We start from the raw sequence: 22,530 nt of genomic DNA on the forward strand, positions 1-22,530 counted from the left end.
TCGGCCACGGGTGACTGGGTTTTTTAACTACCCGTTCCCCCGGCCATGTCGCTTACCCTCTTTTCCCGCCCCCCCCCCCCCAACCCCAGACGCCCATGGCGGCGCCAACGCGAAGCAGGAGGCGGCGGACTCTCCGATTGCCTGGAACCCGGGGCGGGCCTACGCGTGCACTCCCAGCCAGTCCGCGGGCGGCAGATCTCCCCAACGGGCGGAAAGAGTGTCGATGCCAAGGCCGCGGGTCCAGAACCCTCCGGCCGCCCCATATTCACGTGGGAGTTTGCCTTCTTTGTGTGGCCTAGTCGAGTGGAGCCGGGCTAACTAGCAGGGCGCGATTATTCAGCCCACCTCTGATTGGCCTGCGGGGCGATCGTAAGCTTTCCCTTCTGACGCTGCGGAAGTTGCTTTTTGCGCCTCTTTTTCGCCTCCCAGGGTTCTGGAATTTCTGGAGGAAACGCCGCCGGGTCATGTTCCTTGGAAAGCTTGCTCCGTTGTCTGTATCACCCTGTGTACTGAGTGCCGTGATCTGCAACTTTTGGCAGGCCCCGGTAATGTCGTATCCTGGATGGGAGTTGGACTGGCACTGCACACCATTCTCTCTCCAGAGTATTAATATTAATGCCGTTGTGGACTTGTCAATTTCTCACCCAGCTGGGCGAACTCGTATCTGCCGGCGGTTGATCAGCCCTCGAGCAAATAGCAGGTAATCCCTCTGGGCGTATTCTAAACCTTATTGTTTTCGGGGATCAAGCCTGTTGCCGTTCATATTATCTCCAATTGTTGTTTGTGGAAATCCTCGAGTTCACCGCTCCCTCACTTTGCGCCCTTTCTTTTCCTTCAATTCTCCCTCCGTGCTCCAATCGTCGGTATTGGGAGTGTAATCCGTTTGCTTTCGCTAGCGTGTTTTGATACTGTACACGGCGTCGGCACTGTGACCTGAAGGGAACCATCCGTCGTCCTCAAACGATTCACCTCGAGCTTTCCTCGTGAAAGTAATTCCCGCCATAAACAACGCTCGACGAACCCTCACTTCTTCCCTCTTCCTCCTCCCCTTTCACTCCAATCGACGTTCCATCCTACATCCCTCTCTTTTTCCCTTTAGAGCACTCATCGCAGCTCTTCCGCTCCCCGTTCTGTCGTATCGCTTTTTCTCTCCCACAAACATGGCTCCAATTCGACAGAGAAAGGTTGCCATTGTAGGAAGTCGTGCTGTCGGTATGTTCTGTCCTCTTACATCCTGAACACATTTATTCTCTGGCTTCTTAATGGAACCTGTCCTTAATGTTGTTTTGTCGAAATGCTAATGAACTCCACAAAGGTAAATCGTCTCTCACCATTCGCTTCGTTGAGGGAACCTTCGTCGAGAACTATTACCCCACCATCGAGAATACCTTTAGCCGTGTCATCACCTATAAAGGACAAGATTACTCTACCGAAATCGTCGACACCGCCGGGCAGGACGAATATAGTCTCTTGAACTCGAAACACTTCATTGGAATCCATGGATACATGATCGTCTATTCGGTTGCTTCTAGACAGTCTTTCGAGATGGTCAGGGTCATCCGTGACAAGATCCTCAATCACCTGGTGAGACATACCTGATGAGACATACCTGATGAGACATACCTTTGCCCATTGGCCTGTATTCTTTAGCTTGTAGACCGGACCATCCTCAAGAGCGAATGAAACCAACTGACTTGGATGCTTGATATCTAGGGCGCTGACTGGGTTCCCCTAGTCTTGGTCGGAAACAAATGTGACTTGCAGCCTGAGTGGCGCCAGATTAGCATCGAGGAAGGGAAAAAGACTGCCGAGGAGTTCAATTGTGCCTGGACCGAAGCGAGCGCAAGAAACGACCTGAATGTTGCAAATGCGTTTGAATTGATCATTGCTGAGATTGAGAAGTCCCAGAACCCCAATCAGCCAACTGGCGGAAGCAAGTGTGTTCTCATGTAGAACAGCTTCGACAAAGGACGACTCCGTGCTCGGCAGGCGACATGGGAAGGTGTCACTCTAGGGGAGGAAGGTCGTTTTGACCATGCACAAGCATGCGTAACTCTGCATACTTGTGCGCACCAAGCAGACATTACATACATGACAATCGCGGCAGCGCAGGCGTCGACAATTTGTGCCTGTAGCCACAGGATGCCTCCCTTTTGGCTGTCGTCTTGCGGCTTGACTTCTTTTCTACATGCTCTACTATTATCTCACCTTTTTTTATTGTGTTTCTTTCCGGGTGGCTTTCTCTGGTTCTTTTAATGAGTGCATGCTTCTACCTTCCTGGCACTTGGGCAACATGATAGACAAGCGTTAGAGCGGTACAGGTTTGTGTGGCATGGGTTTCTTTTCTTTGCCTTTGTGTGTCTTCTATGTCATTATCTCTGCTTTCATCATCGTCTTATTTTTTTTTTTTCCTCCCTAGGGTTTAGGCTTTCCTATTCATCAGTGGTGGGGATACGGATGCTCTCTATTCTGTGATCTGGGGGGAGTCTTAATGACCTGCAACGAACCAGCAAATGTGCACACATACATACAAGCATAATATCTAATAGTGCTCCTGTCATCTTCCATTAATTGTTCTTCCCAGGTACTCCTTTGATATCTGAACCTGCATCACATATCAACATGCATGTGGACAAAACAGGGCGCAGGAACGTGCAGGGATCACACCGTGTGCAGCAACACTGAGACTTGTTAATGTTACACGCACTGATAAGCAATTGCAACGCACTTTGTGCGCCCAGCGACCCCTCAAGTTTGCACCGAAGACAAACATGCTCGGCTTGGAGAAATTGAAACTCATCACTACTGCGAAGGGCCTCTGTGCACGAGAGATCCTGTTGGTGAAATATCACTGCTCTGTTTTTGCTTCACTGGGCGAGACTATCCATTTATTTTACCTGAGGCCAATTTTTTCCGTTCCTTGTTACCATGCTTGATATTGCAGACCTGATCGCCGACCGTGGCGGTGATCCCAAGAAGGTCAAGGAGAGTCAGCGCCGGAGATTTGCGTCGGAGGAGCTTGTCGATGAGGTGATTAGTTTATATGAAGACGCTCGTCGAAGTATGTTCTTTCTCGAGATATCGTCTCCAATACAATCCTTTTTTTTGAACGTGACTTAACTTTTCTTGTTCCTTGTGGCTTTTAGCACGCTATGAAGCTTCGCAAATCGGCTCGAAGATCAATGCGCTCCAGAAAGAGATTGGCATGAAGAAGAAGGTTCGTTGATTTCCAGGCCTAATATACCGCGGTGACTTGCGGGTGCGTGGGAGTCGCGAGAGGCTGACGGCGGGGGTGATTGTTGCCCGGTTCAGAATAAGGAAGACGCTTCTGAGCTTTTGGCGCAAAAAGCCAAGTTGGAGCAGGACAAGAAGGCTCAGGAAGATTTGGCGGTTGAGAAGGAAAAGCTGAGAGATCGCAAGTTGAAGACGATTGGCAACTATGTTCACGATTCGGTTCCTATTAGCAACAATGAGGTACCTAATATATGCGGCTCCCCTCCCCCAATCCGTCATTCTTTGATTCAATCTGACTCTAGGATTCGATTTGCCATAGGATGATAATGCGATCATCAAGACATGGGCGCCAGAAGGTGCCAAGGTCGAAAAGAGAGACTGCTTGTCACATCATGAAGTCCTCACACGACTAGACGGCTACGATCCGGAGAGAGGGGTCAAGATTGTTGGTCATCGTGGATTCTGCCTGACGGGTTATGGTCTTTTCTTAAACCTCGCCCTCGTCAACTACGGTCTTGAATTTCTGTTCAACAAGGGATACAAGCCAAATCAGCCGCCATTCTTCATGCTTCGGGATTACATGGCCAAAACGGCGCAGCTGGAGCAATTTGACGAGGAATTGTATAAAGTTACGGAAAATGAGGATAAGAGCACGGACAAGTACTTGATCGCGACTTCGGAACAGCCCTTGTCCGCATTACACGATGGAGAGTGGCTACAGGATAAGGAACTTCCTATTAAGTATAACCCCCCACTTGCAACTTCATGGTTTCTCGCCCGTCGAGAGCATCGATGTCCTGTGCCCAGTTGACCTAATCGATATGTAGATACGCCGGATACAGCACATGTTTCAGGAAAGAGGCTGGGTCCCATGGAAAGGATGCTTGGGGCATTTTCCGTGTGCATCAATTCGAAAAGGCAAGTTAATCGGGTCCATATTTGTAGGCCCGTGTATCTAACTTCGAAACTGCAATACAGATAGAGCAGTTTATCTTGACAAAGCCCGAAGAATCCTGGAAAACATTCGACGACATGATTACCACTTCAGAGGAGTTTTACCAGTCTCTTGGTCTTCCGTACCAGATCGTCTCAATTGTTTCAGGGGCCCTGAACAATGCGGCCTCCAAAAAGTGGGACTTGGAAGCTTGGTTCCCATTCCAGGGTGAATACAAGGAACTAGTTTCTTGCTCGAACTGCACCGACTACCAATCTAGAGAATTGGATATCCGCTTTGGTCCCAAGAAGACTACGGATACTAAGAAGGCTTACGTTCATGCCCTCAATGCCACACTGTGCGCCACGGAGAGAGCTCTTTGCTGCATCCTGGAGAACTACCAACAAGAAGATGTAAGCAAACCTTGCCAGCCTTTTGCCATTTTTAACTAACACGCCTATCTCCGCAGGGCATCATCGTCCCTGAGGTCCTCAGGAAATATATCCCTGGCCAACCTGAATTCCTGCCATACACGAAGGAACTTCCTAAAGATACCACCTCTCAAAAGACTAAAGCCAAGCCCAAGGCAAAAGCTGATAAGAGCGACGTGACAAAAACTATGGAAAATCTCAAAATAGAGTAAAGTCGATTGTACCCCCAAATTTCCCGTGTGTCTTGAACTGGTCGTCTTCGATTGCTAGGAGACCGACATAGATAGTACATACATAAGAATAGATCCGTTGAAGATCACCGTACTCCGTAAACATCCATAAATAAATGCCCATCGTCCCGGTTTTCCTGCGACTGAGTCATAGTGTCGAAAACTGAGGGAGTGAAACCCGCCTGGTGCGTGTGTGCAAGCTGCAACAATGATGCAATTCCCTTAGTCCCCGAAAGCTACGGGACAGTCACCAGTCAAAACCGCTTATCGCTCACCCGCAGAAAAGCAAAAATGGAAAAAAGAAAAAAAAAAGGTGGAAAAACAAAAAGCTGCACACCAAAACAGCGGACCCAGTTAAATACATTTATACCCCATAACCCGCTATTGCGGATCCTCTTCTTCTTTTTCTCTCTCCCGAATGTACTCTTATCGTCGTGAAAGCGGCAGCATGGCGACCGGCGCGAGGGACATATTCAACCCCAACGAGCTTTCCCACCAGGTCTCTCGCAGCCTGAGCTTTTCTGCACAGTCTCCGCCGTCCAGCTATGGTACGAGCGGCACACCATTTGCCAGCCGGGTTCCTGCACCGTTTCCATTGAAACAATTGAAGCCGTTTGCTACGGAGGATATAAAGATCTTGTTGCTGGAGAATGTGAACAAGACAGGCAGGGATATCCTGAAGGAACAGGGGTATCAGGTGGAGTTTTATAAATCTTCCCTGCCGGAGGATCAATTAATCGAAAAGATCAGGTGTGTGATTGTTGTTTAGCATCTACTCCTGCTGATTGCTCTTATTTTCTTGTTCTTGATCCGCTAGTTATAGAGAAGAATTCTTTTCTCTTTTTCTGGGCGGACATGAGCTAACACTCCCACCAATCTACAGAGATGTGCACGTCATCGGCATACGATCCAAAACGAAGCTCACTGCTAAAGTTCTTAGTGAAGCTAGGAATCTAATAGTCATCGGATGTTTCTGCATTGGCACGAATCAAGTCGATCTCCAATTCGCCGCTGACCATGGTATTGCCGTGTTCAACTCTCCCTTTAGCAACTCGCGTAGCGTTGCCGAGTTGGTGATCGGAGAGATCATTGCTCTCGCTAGACAGCTATGCGACCGTTCAGCAGAAATGCATAGCGGGATGTGGCAGAAAGTGAGCAATAAATGCTGGGAGGTTCGAGGGAAGACACTTGGTAAGTCTGCCTGCATCTCCTTTGATGCCCTGCCCTGTTATTGATGTGGTCCAAGGTATTGTCGGATACGGTCACATTGGCTCTCAGCTCTCAGTTCTCGCCGAAGCTATGGGCATGTCGGTCATTTACTATGATGTGCTCAACCTGATGGCCATGGGGACTGCTCGTCAAGTTGCTACGCTAGACGAACTTCTCGCATCTGCGGATTTCGTCACTTTACACGTCCCCGAGCTCCCAGAAACCAAGAATATGATCAGCGGTTCTCAACTCGAGAAAATGAAGGATGGAAGCTATCTCATCAATGCCAGTCGCGGCAGCGTCGTGGATATTCCTGCCCTTGTTCAGGCTATGCGTTCCGGGAAGGTTGCTGGTGCAGCTCTTGATGTGTACCCTAGTGAACCGGCCGGTAATGGAGACTATTTCAATAAGGACCTAAATACCTGGGCCGAAGACTTGAGATCGTTGAAGAACCTTATCCTTACACCGCATATTGGTGGAAGCACTGAGGAGGCTCAGAGCGCCATCGGCATCGAAGTTGCAAATGCCTTGGTGCGTTATGTGAACGAGGGCACTACCCTCGGTGCTGTCAACATGCCAGAGGTTACACTGCGTTCATTGACTATAGAGGAGCCCAACCATGCTCGAGTAAGTGTCGCCTTAGCAAACCGAAAAGGTAAAAAGATATATTAACGCTCTATTATAGGTCATTTTCATCCATCGAAACGTTCCTGGTGTGTTAAGAAAAGGTAATGTCGCCCACATATCGGCCGAAGCTTATCCCTGCTAATACAAAAAAAACCAGTTAACGAGGTCCTCGCAAATCACAATGTCGACAAACAAATGACGGATAGCCGCGGCGATGTATGTTCCATTGGTCGTCTCCGGCTAGTCAGGAACCAAACTAACGAGAATGTTGATTAGGTCGCCTACCTAATGGCTGATATTAGTGATGTCAACTCATCAGATATTAAAGAACTATACCAACAACTCGAAAGCCTGTCATGTATGTCGTATTCCCTGCCTTCATGTTTCCAGCCCGTCGCTGACAAAACTATCAACAGCTCGAATAATGACTCGGGTCTTATTTTAATCTAAGACATATTTAGGAGGGAACTTGGATGTTTATGAACTCAGGAGGACATGATTCCGCTGCATCAATTAAAAAAAAAAAAAATTATATTCTTCAACAGGTCAGCATGTCGACGACTGGCGTTCTTTCAACATGAGTGGGATAGAAATGAGGATAGGCAAAGGGATTCTATGGAAATACTGCTTTAAATGTACATGCACGATTCAGTTGATCAGGAGATTTCATTATTATAAAGTTCCTGCGAAACCTCCCCAAAAATGCCAAATCTGGAAATCGCCGCTGTTCAACGTATGTGCGAAAGCATTGACCACCCCCAATGTGGGTGTCTGCTATGTGCGTTCTATGAGAGCTTAACATATTCGAGAAAGTATGGCCCATTACCCATATAGATATCCTGAAAACGCCAGGCAAATGCATGATATCATCCATGAATCCAGCTTTAGACGCCCCAACATGAAAATGCATCAATACGCCGAATGTCAGTGAATAAATCCCAAGCTAAAAAGGTGTGAAGGCGCTGCTAGAAAGACAATGCCTACTCCAGAAAGGGCGAGAACAACAAAGGTCAGCGCCTATAAATGTTATGTGAATCCCCATCGCCAGCACGGCTGCGTGGCCTTTCGGGACTTCTGCTTCGGCTAGGTCTATAAAACCTATCTCCACGGGAGTCTGCACGAGGTCGACTATCGAGATTGTCTCTTCGGGAAACAGAAGTGGAATCATCGTCATACTTAGGAACGTAGGAATCACGAGAACGGTGGCGATCCCATTCATCACGGCCACGCTGCTCCCGACGATCACCGCCACGCCATGTGGCAGCATTCGGCCTTCCGGGGAGTTGGCCCGGTGGTCTTCCGTGAATGCTTGGGTCGCGTGAACGCGGAGGGTGATCGTCCGATGCTTGTCGTTTATGGCCACGAGCAGAGTCTGGAACACGACTGTCGTAGGCTCCTCTCGGACCGTTGCGTGCAGCACTAGGTATCCGGCTATTCAATTTCGGATCTGGTGGGACCCTCACCCCTGAGCCGGATGTCCATTCGCCGTTGGCACCCATGCCGACAGAGCCACCGGCGGGCGCGGGCGGCATCGCCTTTTGCCCACGAAATTTCCTTCTATCAAGCTCATGCGAATCCTCAAATTGAGGCAGATCACCAGGGCGGGCAGGAAGGGGTGGATTCAAGAAATAAGGGTGTTTTAGTGCATCAATCGCGTTGATTCGCTTACGCCAATCAAGTTTAAGAAGCTCAGAAAGCAATGATATGGCGCCGGGTCCTTGTCTATTTAAGAGTCAACGAGGCTAGAGGGAAAAGTGTCCACAATTTAGACTCACTCTCTGAAGACGGTTGAAAGGTTTCCTGGTTTGGAACCCCATGATTTCACCCCTTCACATCCGGGGAGAGCACTCCAGCCGGGCATGGTCTCCTCAGTTGGAGAACCAACGAGAGTAAATATGAGTTGGGCCTGGTTTAAATCACTGCTTCCAGCAAGTATGGGTTTGCCCTTAAACATTTCGCCGAAAACGCACCTAGAGGACGTTAGCAATTGGGATTAGGTCGGATCAATTCAAAAAAATTCTTACCCAGCTCCCCACATATCTATCGCCGTCGTATAACGTCGAAGCTGAAGTAATAACTCGGGCGGCCGGTACCATCGAGTTACAACGAGCGAAGTATAATCTCGCACAGCTTCTCCGCCTCCCTTGCCAGGAGCTGGGGGATGTCCATCGTATGGCCTCGCGAGACCAAAATCTGCAATTTGAAGTATACCTCTGTTACTGATAAGAAGGTTGGCCGCTTGTGGTTCCGGAAGTTAGCATTTTTGCTACGAATAAGATGGTTTGTCGCTGGCTCACCTTTCATATCACGATGAAGGATGTTGTTCTGAGAAAATTGTCAGTGATACCGTTACTGTGCGATTCAAACGCTGTCTTTCATACTTGATGGAGATATCGTAGCCCTTCTAGGAGTTGCAACATGTAACACTTAATCTGAGGCTCGGTAAGATGTACGTTCGGATTCTCCAAGAGGCCAGCGAGGTCATGTTCCATGTATGGAGTCACCATGTACATAGACGGCTTTTTCCGGCCTTCACCTATGGAAAAGTAAGACATGAGAGCCATCTATGATGCATAGGAACATACCTCTGCTTCGCTCCACAGCCATTTCTTCCAGGCGTATTATATTAGTGTGTGATAAGACTTTGAGCAGCTTGATTTCGCGAAGAGCCGTAATGGGGAACTATTGATCATGTTTACGTCAGACATTAATCTGTAAAGAATAGCCATTATCAGGCCTACCCCGTCCTTTTCATTGTGTAATAATATTTTCTTCAGCGCAACAATTGATCCGGAATGTTTTGAACGAGCCTTGTACACCTCGCTATGTAGAGAGGAAGCTACAGTTAGCTACCAGCACTAGTCCTGGAAGTAGAGAGTAAACATACCCAAATGTGCCTTCTCCAAGCTTTCCCAGAAATTCATATTCGCGGATCGACGAACAGCCTTTGAATCGTGGACGCCCTTCTTCGTCGCGTTCTAGTGGCACTTTCAAGTTGGGTGATGACGTTGATGGAAGCATTTTTGAAGCTTCGGAATCGGAGATGCCGGTGAACGCCCAAGGCTTCAGGGAATTGTAGTAGAAATATAGCTTCAAATCTCCTAGGAGAGGTGCGAGTTGATTGTAAGCTGGTGCTGGAAGAAGTGCCGGGTTCCCGTCTAGGTTGAGACACAGCAGCAAGCTAATTGCATCTGTAAGACAATGTTTGTCTGCATAGGGACAATGCCCATGGGAATAGCTAGATAGGACTGGAGATCCACTGCCAGTGAGAAGATGGATAGGAGAATCACGCGCTGGAACTCAAGACTGACTTCTTGTTCGGCGGTGAAGGAGGATAAATTCGCTTGACAACACAGGAGATCTAGGAACTGGAGTGTTATTAAGTCAAAGATGCAACTCTGAATCATGCACTTTTCCTGTTATTCATGACCCTTGAATAGACTGAAGCTGCAAAGACCACAACGCTGCGTTGAGGCCTCCGAAGCTGTGAGTGAGTGAAGCTCCATCCATGCCAGCCCGGCCAATCACAGCTGAGTCAGCTCGGTAAAACGTTCTTCCTTCCACGCTCATGGCGCTCTGGGCAGGTCAAATTGACCTCATACCACTGTGCAGGTGGGTTGGATCACCTTTTGTTCCTTGACATACTGGTGACATCGCTGCCAGAGCGAGTTATTCTAGGTCCATCTACACCAATTGAGGTCGGTGCATTGAATACGAACTTTATTTCTTTAATCTCATGCTGTGCTAACTAGATTTCAAGTCTCCCAGCATTACTCCGCAGACCCGATCCGATCCACTGAGCGCGATGGCCGGCAAACACCCAATCCAAGTGCCACCGGGCAGACCTCTATACAAATTCGCTGCCACCGCCCTAGGTGCCAGCATGTGGTTCTTCGTACGTGCAATTGCAACCATCTAGCGCAACAATCGTGCTGCGATACCTTCCCACCTTACCAAGAGCGCCGTTTCTGATGATGATCTTAGTTGTTTTACCGAGCCAAAAAGGATGGACCGGCCCTGTTGGGCTTGAAACACCCTTGGGACCATTGAGATGCCGTATTGGACCGACAGAGGATGTTTTTTCTCCCCTTCTACCGACGTTGCGAAAAAGCTATAAAGTTTGCATCTTGCCGATGTGGAAACGGAGTTCGGAAAGAGGTTTCATATCGCTCCAGGCCTTGAAGCGCCAGTTCGCTCTGCTTAGTGCAAGAATGTGCCATTTGCAAAGTACCTGATCTAATGGGCGCATCATCCTGTATCTTGTCTAGATGACCAGTTTTGTGTATAGATATGAATTACGCTTTTAAACCTGATTTAAACCCTTCGGCGTCATATCACACAATTCCCATTAAATCGAGGCCCGCTAGGGGATTCACCCTTAACAATAAAAAGGTATATAAAAGACTGCTCTTTTCTCTACCCAATGTCGGATACACGTGGATCGAATATATCGAAATGGAAGCAAAAGCCAAAATACAGGATAAGATTATATAGGGTCACAAGACGAGTTCAAAATCAAGTCCAGCGAGCTACTCGCGCTCGAGAAGGACCTTATATCGTCGCCGTTGTTTTCTCTTGCCAGGGCGGCAAACTCTGTATACATGACCAAGAAGCCGGGACAATTCCGGAAAAAGATGTCTTTCTGAAACGTAGGCGACAGCAAATCCTCCGACGGCAAGCGCCACTAGCCATCCCTTAAATGGTGTCGACAAATAAGTGAGCTGCATCAGGCGGAAGAGCCAATCCGCAGGTTGGAAAAGCATGTAGGAAGATACAAGAAGAGCCACAATTATGGTGACGACGAATGGAACTGAGGCCGTCAGCAATAAAGAAGTAAGGAACTGAGCGGTTCACACCTACCATTTGATGTCATCGGCTGTCGAAACGGTGGCCCAACACTCAATACCAGACCTGATAATATGTACTGGTAACAGGAAACAAGGAACAACGCAGTGTTCTGCGAATTTTCTATGCTTGTATCGTTCGGATTAAGCTTGGGGGGCTTATACCTACGCCAAAGTCAGTCTTGTAGTTACGAAATGCGCCCTTTCCTGCGGCTGTATATACCATTCTTGCTCCTGAACTGTTTCGAAAGCGGCAAGCTGGATGAATATGCAAATAACTATCTGACCCAAAAGGGGTGTCAAGACTTTCCGGGATACTAGATTAGCTGTGGGCCGTTTTCGACAAAGCTTCGAATAAGGCCCAATCCATCCCACTGATCAAGTCGTTAGCACCGCCTTCAAGGCCTTTTTTTTTGTGGTTTGGTAGGGGGGAATGGAAGGAGGAGCTTACTGAAAATTGCAATAGGTAGGATAAGAGCGAGGTCAATATAAAGGAACTATAAATGTTATGTGAGCCTAGTCACGCAGGACGTTATACGGCCCACTTACCTGGAAGTCGCCCAAATTGGATGCAGATGCATATAGAAAGCTGACGGAGGTAAACTGAATGGCAGAATAAAGACTCATATACTTGAAGCAGGAAAAGCTCGTTACGAGTGCCGCTCTACCCTCCCTACACAAGCGCCTGAGTACGGAGCTCAAAATACATAGGAAGAAACATACCTGATAAGCTTTGGAACACAGGATATATCAAATATCCTACTGGTGAAAGGGGCCGCTACGGACGCTTCTGCTTCTGATAGTGAAATACCAACATCAGCCGCTTTTAAAGCACCGCAATCGTTGGCTCCATCTCCGCAAAATCCGCAAACATAATCGAGCGACTGTAGCTTTTCAACAAGCTCATGCTTCTCGTCTGGAGACATTCGTGCAAAAACTTGCCCATGAACAAGCATCTGGACAAGATCAGCCCGTCTATTCGACAGCTCAGTAATGATAAATTACCTTTTGTAAAACCTCTTCAGAACCATAGTCCACCACCCACCGGAACACGTCTCCGGTGACCGCGATAGAGTACTTGAACTTGTTATAATTATGGTATGGAATTGACGTGTCAGGCACCGTAGAGATCGGAAGAGGCTAGTGACTGTTAAACATTAGGTCCAAACAACAATTCGGAGCACACGTACTGCAAGTGTATGTTCGTCAAGCAGGTAGTCCGGATTATCTGTGCTTTCCCAGCGCAAGCGAGATCTTGGATTGTAAGGATTTCCTAGATTTATACAATTAGTAAAAGGGCTTCTAGCTTGGTTCTGGGTTGGGAGGGAGGAGTTATCCGCACCTTCAACAAAATAGGGAACAAAGCACTGAGCAGTATCACCTATAAATCCGGATTCGCGAGCCACACTTATTGCAGTAAGGATGTTGTCGCCGGTACACATAATGTTCCGAACTCCAGCATTATGCAATTCATTGATAACGCCTGTAGTGCTTGGTTTTAATTTGTTTTCAAACACAATGAAGCCAACGAATGTTAAGTCAGACTCGGCCTGCGATCGACTGATCTTCAAGACGCCATTTTGGTTAAGATTATCAATATGCTTCATTGCACAGGCAATAACTCGATATCCACGATGTGTATAGAAGTTTAAAAGTTCATTGAAATCAGGCGGCACTAGTGAATAGAGTAAGTGAACATATCAGTGCTGGCAGTAGGATGAATCACTCACAGGTCTTGGGCACACATATATCTTTCAGCGACTCAGGTGCTCCTTTCACAAACACAGTTACATCTTGGTCACCAGGCTCCCGCACCAGCACACTGGACCGGCGGAGTTGTGAGACGAATTCGAAAGTCCTCATGACAGCCAATTCCGTGGAAAGACGCTAAGCAAGGGGTTAATGCAAATCATATCAATAGGATTAGGATAACGTACAGTTCCTTGTTCAGGGTCGCCAGGGGTTAAAGTTGGAGGTGCCCATGCGACAGAGGGAATGAAACTCTCAGACTCTTCATCAGCATCCGAAGTATTATGATTTCCTTCTTCGTAGGACCAGCCCGTAAATTCAAACATTTTCACATCAAGAGGATCCCCAATGAGTTCGCCATCAACAAGTTTCAGGGAGTGACATGTTGCCATCGTGTAAAGGATAGCCGCGTTAAAGTTGTAATCTATAGTTGGGTCCCTCTCATATAATGGATACGGTAAGATGGAGGAGGCGTCTACTAGCAACTCGCTGAACCTAAAATGTTTCAGGGTCATTAGAATCAAAACATCGCTGTCGACGAGGCTGAAATAAGCACCTAAAATCTTGGTTGACAAGTCTAACTCCTAAAACGTCAAGCCCATCTTCAGTAAGGGTTCCTGTTTTGTCGAAGCAAACGACATCGAGTTTCCCGGCAACATTGACTCTGGCAAATGAGGTAAGCAGCTAAGTCTGAAATTACGTGTTAGAAAGCTCACCTCTGGGGGCTTATGCAGAAAATTTTCTGCTTCTTTAGTCTCGAAAGCGCGAAATTCGTCCCAATTGTCAGTGTGGCAGGGAGTGCTGGAGGAACGACAATGGTAATAAGATCCAACGCTCGAACAATAATGGTATGCCACGCAATCTTCCCCAAATCTTAGTTATATAGTATCGTTTAGGCTAATGTGCGGACTTACTCCTAGGCGGATGAAATTAATGAAAGACGCGATAAAGCCCAACGCCGCGACAAAACTCATGACTGAAATATAGCGGAATGAGTCTCTATAAAATTTGAATCCAGACGGTTTGGGAAACAGCATCGAGCGGACCAGCGCGCCTTTCGTCGTATTGAAACCGGTCCTTACTACCATGGCCAGCGCAGCCGCTTCGTCAGTCTCTGGGTCTTGGGGTCTTCTCGCACGTATTATTCGAGTTCCGCAGAACAGGAAATGCCGAGCAACTGTCGGCTGGATGGATGGCGCATTTAGGTTTAGAGAAGCAAGCGCATCGTTGGTCGCAGGTAGCTTCGAGACCGGTACTGACTCCCCTGTTCCTAGTCAGATGATTTAACTCATAATTCAGATAAGAGACCTACCCGTAAGCATGCTCTCATTAACAATACAGTCACCGGATAATAACAAGCTGTCGCAGGGAACCTGCGTAAGCGAAGGGTCTGAGATCTCATACACATCCCCAGGAGTTAGTTCTCTTGAAGCAATTGGTCTCCCTAGATAATATATGTAAGTCGCACTTTTAACCCGAAAAAAGCGGAATTTCAAGACAGGGCTGATCCGAAAACATACAAAATCCGCTTCTCAAAACTCTCACATCACATTCAAAATGCGATATTTGCCGTAGGCGCTCCATGGTCTTAGAACCATTAGCGCCCTTCTATAAACCAAAAAGGAATACTTGCTACATACCGACTTCGTTTCAAGCGTCGTGGCCGCAATACTGGAAAGCGATATGAAAAAAATGCATGCTGCATAATAATAATACTCATCCAATGACCAGAGAATCAAGCTCGCCACCTGGAACACATAAAAAGGGTGAAAAGCCTACATCTGTTAGGAATTCCATCAGAAGAGGTTCCGGAGCGGTGGACTCACTTCATCAATCATAATCTGGGGAACTGATTTTTGTTGGATATCAATGATATTTTGACCGAACACTTGTTCTCGACGATCTCTCTCTTCGGCGTCTAAGCCTTCTCTCAAAGTCTTCACACTGATCCAATTTGGATCCTTCCAATCCCCCGTATGCATGAATTTATCCTCAAGGGGTTGATAACAGAAGCGAACGTAGCGGTAATCTACAAAACGAAGGTATGGCAGTATCGGATCGTTGTCTTCATCAAAATTTGGAGCCTCAAAGTCTTTATATGAAGATCCGAACACGGTCGACAATTGTCGGCCATACTTCGCGTTTGTGACATATTCCACCGTGAATTGGCCCCATTGGTTCTAATTGCAAACCGTAAACGATTGGCCGCATAAGAAGATAAAGTAATTCCTTACCTCTATCGCAACCCATTGACATCGATAGAGCGGTTCAGGGAATCCGACCAATTTAATACGCCATCGAGGAAGCCATCTGAACACCAGGTAGCCAAGGCCGCAAGTTAAAATGCAAATGATGACATATATGGTAAAACCTGCTATGCTCGTAGAGAAACCTGCAATTACAGCAGTCAAATCTTCAGTCACAATGTAAACCTTCTGGCTAACATTTCCTCCTGATGGTGGCCCTTCATATCCGCCACGATCGGAAGTCTCACGCCGTAGTAAGGGATGCTCTGCTGAGCTTCTTGAGCGCGAACGATCAAGGAAGCTTACGGGACTTCTCGAGACATCGATATCAATATCTTGGCCCTCCTCAAAATAGTGTTCCGGCTCGCTTTCATCCACTATGGCCTCCTCGTCGATCCAGACCGGATTCTCCGTGCTCTCCTCAAAATAGGCGAAGCTAACAGTTGAGTCTCGCCGTGATCGACGAGGAGCGAAGGAGGCGATGCTGGACGGTATACTTTCAGAGACTGGGCCAGCATAGACCTATATCACTCGTTATTCACTCCATGGCTACATATCGAAGCGACCGAGCAACAGAACTTGCCTCATCCTGAGCCATTTCTACATCTGACACAATGCTCATGCTCCTGGAAACGGTTAGACCGGTAATATTATAGATCTTAACGGAGCCGCCGCAATTACCTGCTCCTGGTGGAGCCAACCTGATGTACAGGCGCATGGTAGCAGGCTTCCTCCTGGCCATCATCCGAAAAATAATTGCCATTTTGGTCCACCATTTCGTGGATTTACGATGTTTTGCGGCAGATTTTAATGATATATCAATGTTAGCGCATACGCGCTATCGAACTGCAAATCCCATTTCGTTTGGGTGAAATTAGGTCATGAAAACTGTTGGAACTGCGGGATGAAGTCGAGTCATCGTCACCTAGAGCTCCTTGCATTATGACCCATGAATAAGCTTCCAAGAGAGGAATCCTGTTGCTTGGCATCTTATCATCACGTGAACGCCGTTCTTTTCACTTGTCATCTTATCTTATCTTATCTTGTTTGGCTGTTGGCATTGAGGCAGAATGGATGAGGTTACAATATGTCCTGAGCACGGCGGATACTCAGAGGACATTGAAATACTGACAATAGAATTAGCGATGATATTGACCCTTCAAACGACATATTCTTATCCAACAATAACTCCGGAGTATGCATTCTTCGATTGCCATTGCTAGACTCCCATCCTTCGCTACTAAATCCATCTCTAATCTAACAAAGGGATATTGAATCTCCAGGTGAAAGCACTGGTAAAAAACTCATAATTGCTTCACTACACTTGGAACCCCAAATTCTTCGGTAATTCCGCGCAGGCTTTTCCATTAAGCTGGGTTAAAGAGGACAAATTTTCCCACATTTAAACCTCGGACCAAGTTCTGGGGGTCCATCCGAAAGCTCTCTTTTGTCCCCAGCCCAAGGAATACTAGATCAGTACAAATGGAGCCCTGGAACGTCTTTGGTGATTGTCACAAGAGCCCGGCTCACCTTCGAGAACATATGTATGTGCTTGGTTGCATTTCCTCGTGTGTGGAGCACGAGGTGCCCCGGCTCCATTTGTTCATTCCGAATCAACACCCTGCCGCGGTTCCTTTGGCTCTCAAGAACTACACTTGTACATAAGGTTTGCAGCAGGCCACCGAAAGGGCAGGTTTACTCCAAGGAGTTTAGGGCCGGCTGCCAATTGGTTCGATTGCAAACCCAGTCAAGCGGAGGGACTAGGTCAAAGGTTAAATCGTCATTGAAGATCACATCGTCAGTTATAGATGAAGTGTAGGTGAAGCTCTGGCAGATACTGCATGCAGTTAAACAAAAGAATATACCATGCAATTGCCTGTCAGTTGCTGGGCAATGGTAAGGAAAGGGTGGCCCTTCGTCTGACGGCAAGGCATATTACCCCCAAAAAAAAAGCGGACGTGCTGATGACGGGTTAATCTAATCTGAAGTAATCCGGCAACAGATAACACAACTACATTGGTAGGTCTTGGGTGAAACCTGGGGTTTGACCATTCCAATATAAACATCAGTGTCCACAGAGATCTAACGAGAACACTCCCCGCAGTCAATAAGAACTTACAGATCGCGGTGCTGATCACCATGTAACCATGTTTTGGTCCCCCAGGCACAAGACGTTTATTCGCCTTGAACGCTGGCCCATTGGATCACCAAAGTTAAGGCTCTGAACCACAGCACAGCGAGATGTGCCAAGACTAGTTACACGAAAGTCAATCAAAGGCCTCTGTGTCTAAGCTATTCATTTTTGGATCAGTCAACTTATGGAGAGAGCAGTTGACTTGACTGCGGTCAAGCTTTAATTTGAGGTGAAGGCATCAGGATGAAGCCACTGCGGCACCACCTCAGTCCTAGGACTCCATAGAAGTATATGGAATATTCATATTGATAATGTATTTTCAGCAGCACATTGGAGTTTCCAACTCCCATTGATTGCTTCTCATTGCCCAGTGCCATGTTGCGCCACTGTAGCTCAGTCAATCACGTATCGAACATCCAGGCTGCAATCCTACACCCCAGTGGTTCATGAACCAACAAATGGGTCCTAGTTTTCCGTCTATCAAAGCAACTAGGAATGGTATCTGGTGGTGTGCATGTAGTCCCATGCGTAGCCCGACCATTAAAATGCATGAAAGGTTATATCATTCCTGTCAAAATTGTGATGGTAACCAGTGAATCCTCCAGCAAAATCTCCAAGAGGAAGTTGAGGTTCTGAGCTGACAACCGACTCCCAGCCCTCTAGCCAACATGAAGATAAGTGTTTCGGGCGCATTGATAGAGGGAAACACAAGACATGGTCGCACACGTAATTTTGCCATCCAAGACCCTGCCAGGGCCTGTCAAAGGAATAGTAAAGATATTAACAAGGTATGATAAGTTAGCCAAGCTTTGTAAATAAAACAAAGCCAGGTATCATCAGGCTAGCAGCATACATCACTGCTGAGATCCAACGACGAATTAGTGTAAGTACAGAAACTTGGAATACAGTCTCCATGCAAAACAGCAAGAAGAAGCCTCGAGAAAAGCTCCCTCTATTGGCTTCCCACCATCATGCCTTATAAACAAGGTGCGTTCAGTACTCAAAGTTGTGATCATTAAAACAAACTTCAGAGGTGGTATTCCGGTCGACTGCCCAGAAGCTCAGCTCGTCATAGCCAGGTTCGGCCGGTCAGCACCAAAGCTGGAGTATTAATATTCAACATAAACAGATCCGTGCGGTTTGATATTTACCCATGGCTGAAATACTCTGTAGTTTGATTTGGTTTAAGGGGATAATGGTTGAGAAATTTCCAGAGGCAGCAAAATCCCACCAGTCGACTCCGCTTAGAGCCATAGATAGTTAGGTATGCGGGTTTGCGTATAATATCCGGCTCCCTTGTGCGACGTCATCAATCAAAAACTGCATCATGGAGGAAGTGCAAAAGAAAATATCTGAGCTGGAAGTTGACCAGTTCTCTTGTCGAAACCAGGGATGATTTCCAGAAAGTGCGGTGATTGATTGGATCAGAGGTTAAAGGCTGTCTGCAAATCCGTGATGCCCAAGCCAATCAGCGAGACAGTCACTTGGCAGGCGGACTGGCCAATGGTGAGGGAGAAGGGCCGGCAGCTGGTGGCTTCGAGTGGCCAATTTTTGTGGTTGCGTTACGGTTTCTCTTATCTCCATGCTGGCGTCTTGATATGATGGAGATATGCACCACGCTTGCGTTCTTCCTGGAGAAGGCGGTGATGCCTGGCGCGAAAAAGACCGTAGACGAACGGGCAGAGCACGGCAAAGCCGAGCGTGGAGGGCCTGAGCAAGACCGCCGGCTCGCCCGCCTGGAGCTTCCCAAGTTCGTCCACAACAGAGGGGCAAAGGAACGCTGCCAAGCCACCTCAACAAAAAGTCTCCCACCAAGCGATTAGTCCTCCGATATTTAACGTTTCCATATAAAATCACAGCCTGGGAATCGCGTTTTCTTACTTTCCTTCAACAACACCCATCCCCCCCATCATCCGTACCTCTTTGGTTCTTCATTCACGCACAGGATTAAAGATGGCTGAACCTATTCCAAACAAGAAGGCTGACCTTTTAGGTGCTCCGTAGGTCGCCCATCCGCGCTCTCTGTTGCTTTTTTTTTGGGGGAATTTCTCTTTTTGCTGACCGCTTGAATCCGCCCAACAGCACTCCACAGAACACACCTGCCAACACTGCGCCCATTTCTTCTCGTGCTCAGCAGCCCAATATCGCAAGCATCAAAGAAGGTTTGTTGTTCTCTATCCCCGCAGCTTACATAGGCAAATCGCTGACCGACTTCTAGAGGATCTCGACCGTGCCGCAGCAGCTTCTATCTTCGCCCAGAACCCAAAGCTTGTCTCCATGATTCAAGGAAAACTCGGTTCGCTCATCGGCCGGTCGTCTGGCTACATCGAGTCGCTTCCCGCCTCTGTTCGCCGCCGAGTTGCTGGTCTCAAGGGAATCCAGAAAGAACATGCCAAGCTTGAAGCTCAGTTCCAGGAAGAGGTGTTCCAGCTAGAGAAGAAATATTTTGCAAAGTTCGCGCCACTCTATCAGAAGCGTGCGACCATCGTCAACGGCCAGGCTGAGCCCACCGAAGAAGAAGTCGAAGTTGGCAAGGCTGGTGAGGAAGAAGACCAGGATGAGGACAAGAAAGCCGAAGAATCCAAAGATGAGTCGAGCGACGTTGCTGTCTCTGGTATCCCAGAGTTCTGGCTCTCTGCTATGAAGAATCAAGTCTCCATCGCAGAGATGATCACCGATAGAGATGAAGAAGCCCTCAAGAATCTTACCGACATTCGCATGGAGTACCTTGACCGTCCTGGATTCCGTCTCATTTTCGAATTCGGAGAGAATGAGTTCTTCACAAACAAGACGATCTCCAAGACCTACTATTACCAGGAGGAGAGTGGTTACGGTGGCGACTTTATCTACGATCATGCCGAAGGTGAAAAGATCAACTGGAAGGAGGGCAAGGACCTTACTGTGCGGATAGAGAGCAAGAAGCAGCGCAACAAGAGTAAGAGCTCAATCCACACTTTCTTTTGAGCATTCGCTAATCCGATTGAAAAAAAAAATTAGCCACCAAGCAGACTCGTGTCGTCAAGGTCACGGTGCCGACCCAGTCCTTCTTCAATTTCTTCTCGCCCCCAAAGCCTCCACGTGAAGAAGACGAGGAGGAGGAGGTTCCCGATGATATCGAAGAGCGCCTTGAGCTTGATTATCAACTGGGTGAAGATATCAAAGAGAAACTCATTCCGCGTGCTATTGATTGGTTTACCGGAGAGGCAATGCAATTTGAAGAATATGACGGGGACTTTGAGGAGGAAGACTTCGATGACGACGATGACGACGACGATGATGATGACGACGATGACCGAAGATCGGGTGATATGGACGATGAGTCCGAAGACGAGGTATGAATACGCTCCTTCATGACGATTTATAGAATTAGTAACTAATGTGTAGTGGCAGGATGACGGATCCAAGCCAAAGAAGGAGGCGCCTGAGTGCAAGCAGAGCTAAACCACCGAACCACCTGCGCGGAACCACCCTTGCTTTTGGATGAGGGTGTTTCAATCATGATGCGCGATTTGCCACCCCCTTTACACAGTTCGTTTTCCGTTTTCCGAACCTCTAAAATCGAATCATGCAACCCCTCATACCTCAGTTGTCCTTCTCATCCAATAATTTCCTTTTTTTTTGAACCAAATATGGAGTGTAATATCTTTCTCCCTGTGCGCGCTTCCCCATTTCCACCCCCAGCATCGTTATCCTGTCTTGAACCTGGTATCATAAAGCTACAGAGGCTTCTTAAAACTGGCCTCATCACTATTCTTGCCTGAGTCATATATTTCGCCTTTTCCCATCAAATCGGGATCAGGTCTTGACGCGAGGTGCTGGTCAGAGCTTCTTGGCGTGAGGCGTGGTTGAATTAGAAATTGCCTGTGTTACTTATTTGCTGCAAGTATGCGTTCGAATGTGATGTAGAAGGACCATGATATATTAACTGCCGTTTCCTATACTGCTGAATGAAAAGTTTTATATGTCCAATGGACCTGTGGAGGACCCCGTCTTCGTCAGGGCTGGAGATATCCCATGGTGGCCCATATTAAATACCTTCAGCGGGGATCGTCTCGTATCGAATTTTACGCGATACCCTTGTTCATAAGACAACAAGTCCAATGATCAACGGTCGACAATACCATATGTACTCCGCACACGAGGTTTCTCTCGTCCAGCAAAAAAGGACCCGCGCCTGAGTGTCAGCGCATCGGGCTAAATAGCCCAAAAAAAAAAAAAAAATTCTCAGGTTGGCGCTCTCCATAGCAGAAATGGGGAGGATTTGTAAACCGTAGATCCACTAGTCCCGATATGTTTATGTCGGAATATATGTTTATCCGAATCCACAGTTGTTTGGAAGTTTAAAAATATATACATTCTGAATTTGGAAATGTAGCTTCCAATCCTCAACATAGAAATTGGGAAACGTTCAAACCCCTGATCAACAAATATATCTAGGAATGTTTGGGATACCTTTTTGGGTTTATAAATGTTTATAGTATAGAAACCATTATAGTATAGAAACCATTATAGTATAGAAACCATTATAGTATAGAAACCATTATAGTATAGAAACCATTATAGTATAGAAACCATTATAGTATAGTTACCCCAGCAGACACTGGAGAGATTTCAACTAATGTGCAATACTACATACATCAAACCACCCAATCCACCTATAAAAAGGAAACACTCCAAGTGCAGTTGAGAAAGGTAGTCAGCAGAGCAGAATCCAGTTTGAGCCTTTCAGAATCTTTGCTGACAGGTATTGTGTAAAGGCTTGGTTTGCGGATTGCAGGTAGGCCAATTATATGAATCTCATCCCAATTCACCTGTAAAATCAGCAAATCCAGTACCCTCTCGCACTGAATTTCATAAGCAGAGAACATGGCAAAAAAAACCCTCCAGCAGCT

At 47.2% G+C, this 22,530-nt stretch overlaps 8 protein-coding genes across 9 annotated transcripts; 6 read left to right on the forward strand and 2 right to left on the reverse strand.

The window, feature by feature from the left end:
- Positions 1-813: 813 nt before the first annotated feature.
- Positions 814-2,546, forward strand: CIMG_06351 (small GTP-binding protein). The gene is made up of 3 exons (XM_001242454.2): positions 814-1,212; positions 1,316-1,584; positions 1,714-2,546. The coding sequence occupies exons 1-3, from the start codon at positions 1,161-1,163 to the stop codon at positions 1,951-1,953; spliced, it is 561 nt and encodes a 186-aa protein (XP_001242455.1). The 5' UTR covers positions 814-1,160; the 3' UTR covers positions 1,954-2,546.
- A 301-nt stretch (positions 2,547-2,847) lies between these two features.
- Positions 2,848-4,919, forward strand: CIMG_06352 (seryl-tRNA synthetase). Its single transcript, XM_001242455.2, has 7 exons — positions 2,848-3,061; positions 3,147-3,217; positions 3,313-3,474; positions 3,554-3,975; positions 4,062-4,152; positions 4,213-4,581; positions 4,638-4,919. Exons 1-7 carry the CDS (start codon positions 2,929-2,931, stop codon positions 4,809-4,811), a joined length of 1,422 nt encoding a protein of 473 aa, XP_001242456.2. The 5' UTR covers positions 2,848-2,928; the 3' UTR covers positions 4,812-4,919.
- A 229-nt stretch (positions 4,920-5,148) lies between these two features.
- On the forward strand, positions 5,149-7,321 carry CIMG_06353. 2 transcript variants are annotated; one of them, XM_004445304.1, is made up of 7 exons: positions 5,149-5,579; positions 5,713-6,020; positions 6,076-6,665; positions 6,724-6,766; positions 6,823-6,881; positions 6,942-7,023; positions 7,082-7,321. In XM_004445304.1, exons 1-7 carry the CDS (start codon positions 5,248-5,250, stop codon positions 7,108-7,110), a joined length of 1,443 nt encoding a protein of 480 aa, XP_004445361.1. In that variant the 5' UTR covers positions 5,149-5,247; the 3' UTR covers positions 7,111-7,321. The 2 variants fall into 2 exon arrangements, with proteins under 2 accessions (XP_004445361.1, XP_004445362.1); XM_004445305.1 differs by having other exon boundaries at positions 6,724-6,881.
- Positions 7,313-9,686, reverse strand: CIMG_06354 (CMGC/CDK protein kinase; the record flags this gene model as incomplete). Its single annotated transcript, XM_001242457.2, has 8 exons — positions 7,313-8,387; positions 8,441-8,635; positions 8,690-8,903; positions 8,963-8,990; positions 9,047-9,201; positions 9,251-9,347; positions 9,407-9,488; positions 9,553-9,686. The coding sequence occupies 8 exons, from the start codon at positions 9,684-9,686 to the stop codon at positions 7,676-7,678; spliced, it is 1,617 nt and encodes a 538-aa protein (XP_001242458.2). The 3' UTR covers positions 7,313-7,675.
- A 633-nt stretch (positions 9,687-10,319) lies between these two features.
- Positions 10,320-11,040, forward strand: CIMG_11734 (uncharacterized protein). The gene is made up of 3 exons (XM_012358664.1): positions 10,320-10,363; positions 10,426-10,560; positions 10,650-11,040. The coding sequence occupies exons 2-3, from the start codon at positions 10,471-10,473 to the stop codon at positions 10,713-10,715; spliced, it is 156 nt and encodes a 51-aa protein (XP_012214087.1). The 5' UTR covers positions 10,320-10,363; positions 10,426-10,470; the 3' UTR covers positions 10,716-11,040.
- Positions 10,999-16,402, reverse strand: CIMG_06355 (P-type ATPase). The gene is made up of 21 exons (XM_001242458.2): positions 16,186-16,402; positions 16,088-16,130; positions 15,493-16,026; positions 15,085-15,438; positions 14,899-15,033; positions 14,779-14,845; positions 14,571-14,702; positions 14,173-14,522; positions 13,975-14,120; positions 13,815-13,922; positions 13,447-13,753; positions 13,240-13,396; positions 12,852-13,184; positions 12,700-12,782; positions 12,515-12,649; positions 12,233-12,465; positions 12,059-12,182; positions 11,961-12,006; positions 11,733-11,883; positions 11,526-11,674; positions 10,999-11,475 (listed from the first exon to the last, which is right to left on the reverse strand). Exons 1-21 carry the CDS (start codon positions 16,278-16,280, stop codon positions 11,195-11,197), a joined length of 3,963 nt encoding a protein of 1,320 aa, XP_001242459.2. The 5' UTR covers positions 16,281-16,402; the 3' UTR covers positions 10,999-11,194.
- A 2,207-nt stretch (positions 16,403-18,609) lies between these two features.
- Positions 18,610-19,461, forward strand: CIMG_06357 (uncharacterized protein; the record flags this gene model as incomplete). The annotated part of the gene is made up of 4 exons (XM_001242460.2): positions 18,610-18,625; positions 18,714-18,744; positions 18,812-18,897; positions 19,076-19,461. 4 exons carry the CDS (start codon positions 18,610-18,612, stop codon positions 19,459-19,461), a joined length of 519 nt encoding a protein of 172 aa, XP_001242461.2.
- Positions 19,462-19,504: 43 nt separating this feature from the next.
- Positions 19,505-21,605, forward strand: CIMG_06358 (nucleosome assembly protein Nap1). Its single transcript, XM_001242461.2, has 5 exons — positions 19,505-19,638; positions 19,721-19,800; positions 19,857-20,573; positions 20,636-20,970; positions 21,029-21,605. Exons 1-5 carry the CDS (start codon positions 19,592-19,594, stop codon positions 21,077-21,079), a joined length of 1,230 nt encoding a protein of 409 aa, XP_001242462.2. The 5' UTR covers positions 19,505-19,591; the 3' UTR covers positions 21,080-21,605.
- Positions 21,606-22,530: the final 925 nt, after the last annotated feature.

The sequence above is a fragment of the Coccidioides immitis genome (assembly GCF_000149335.2).
Source record: "Coccidioides immitis RS genomic scaffold supercont3.2, whole genome shotgun sequence".
In the NCBI taxonomy this organism is placed as follows: Eukaryota; Fungi; Ascomycota; class Eurotiomycetes; order Onygenales; family Onygenaceae; genus Coccidioides; species Coccidioides immitis.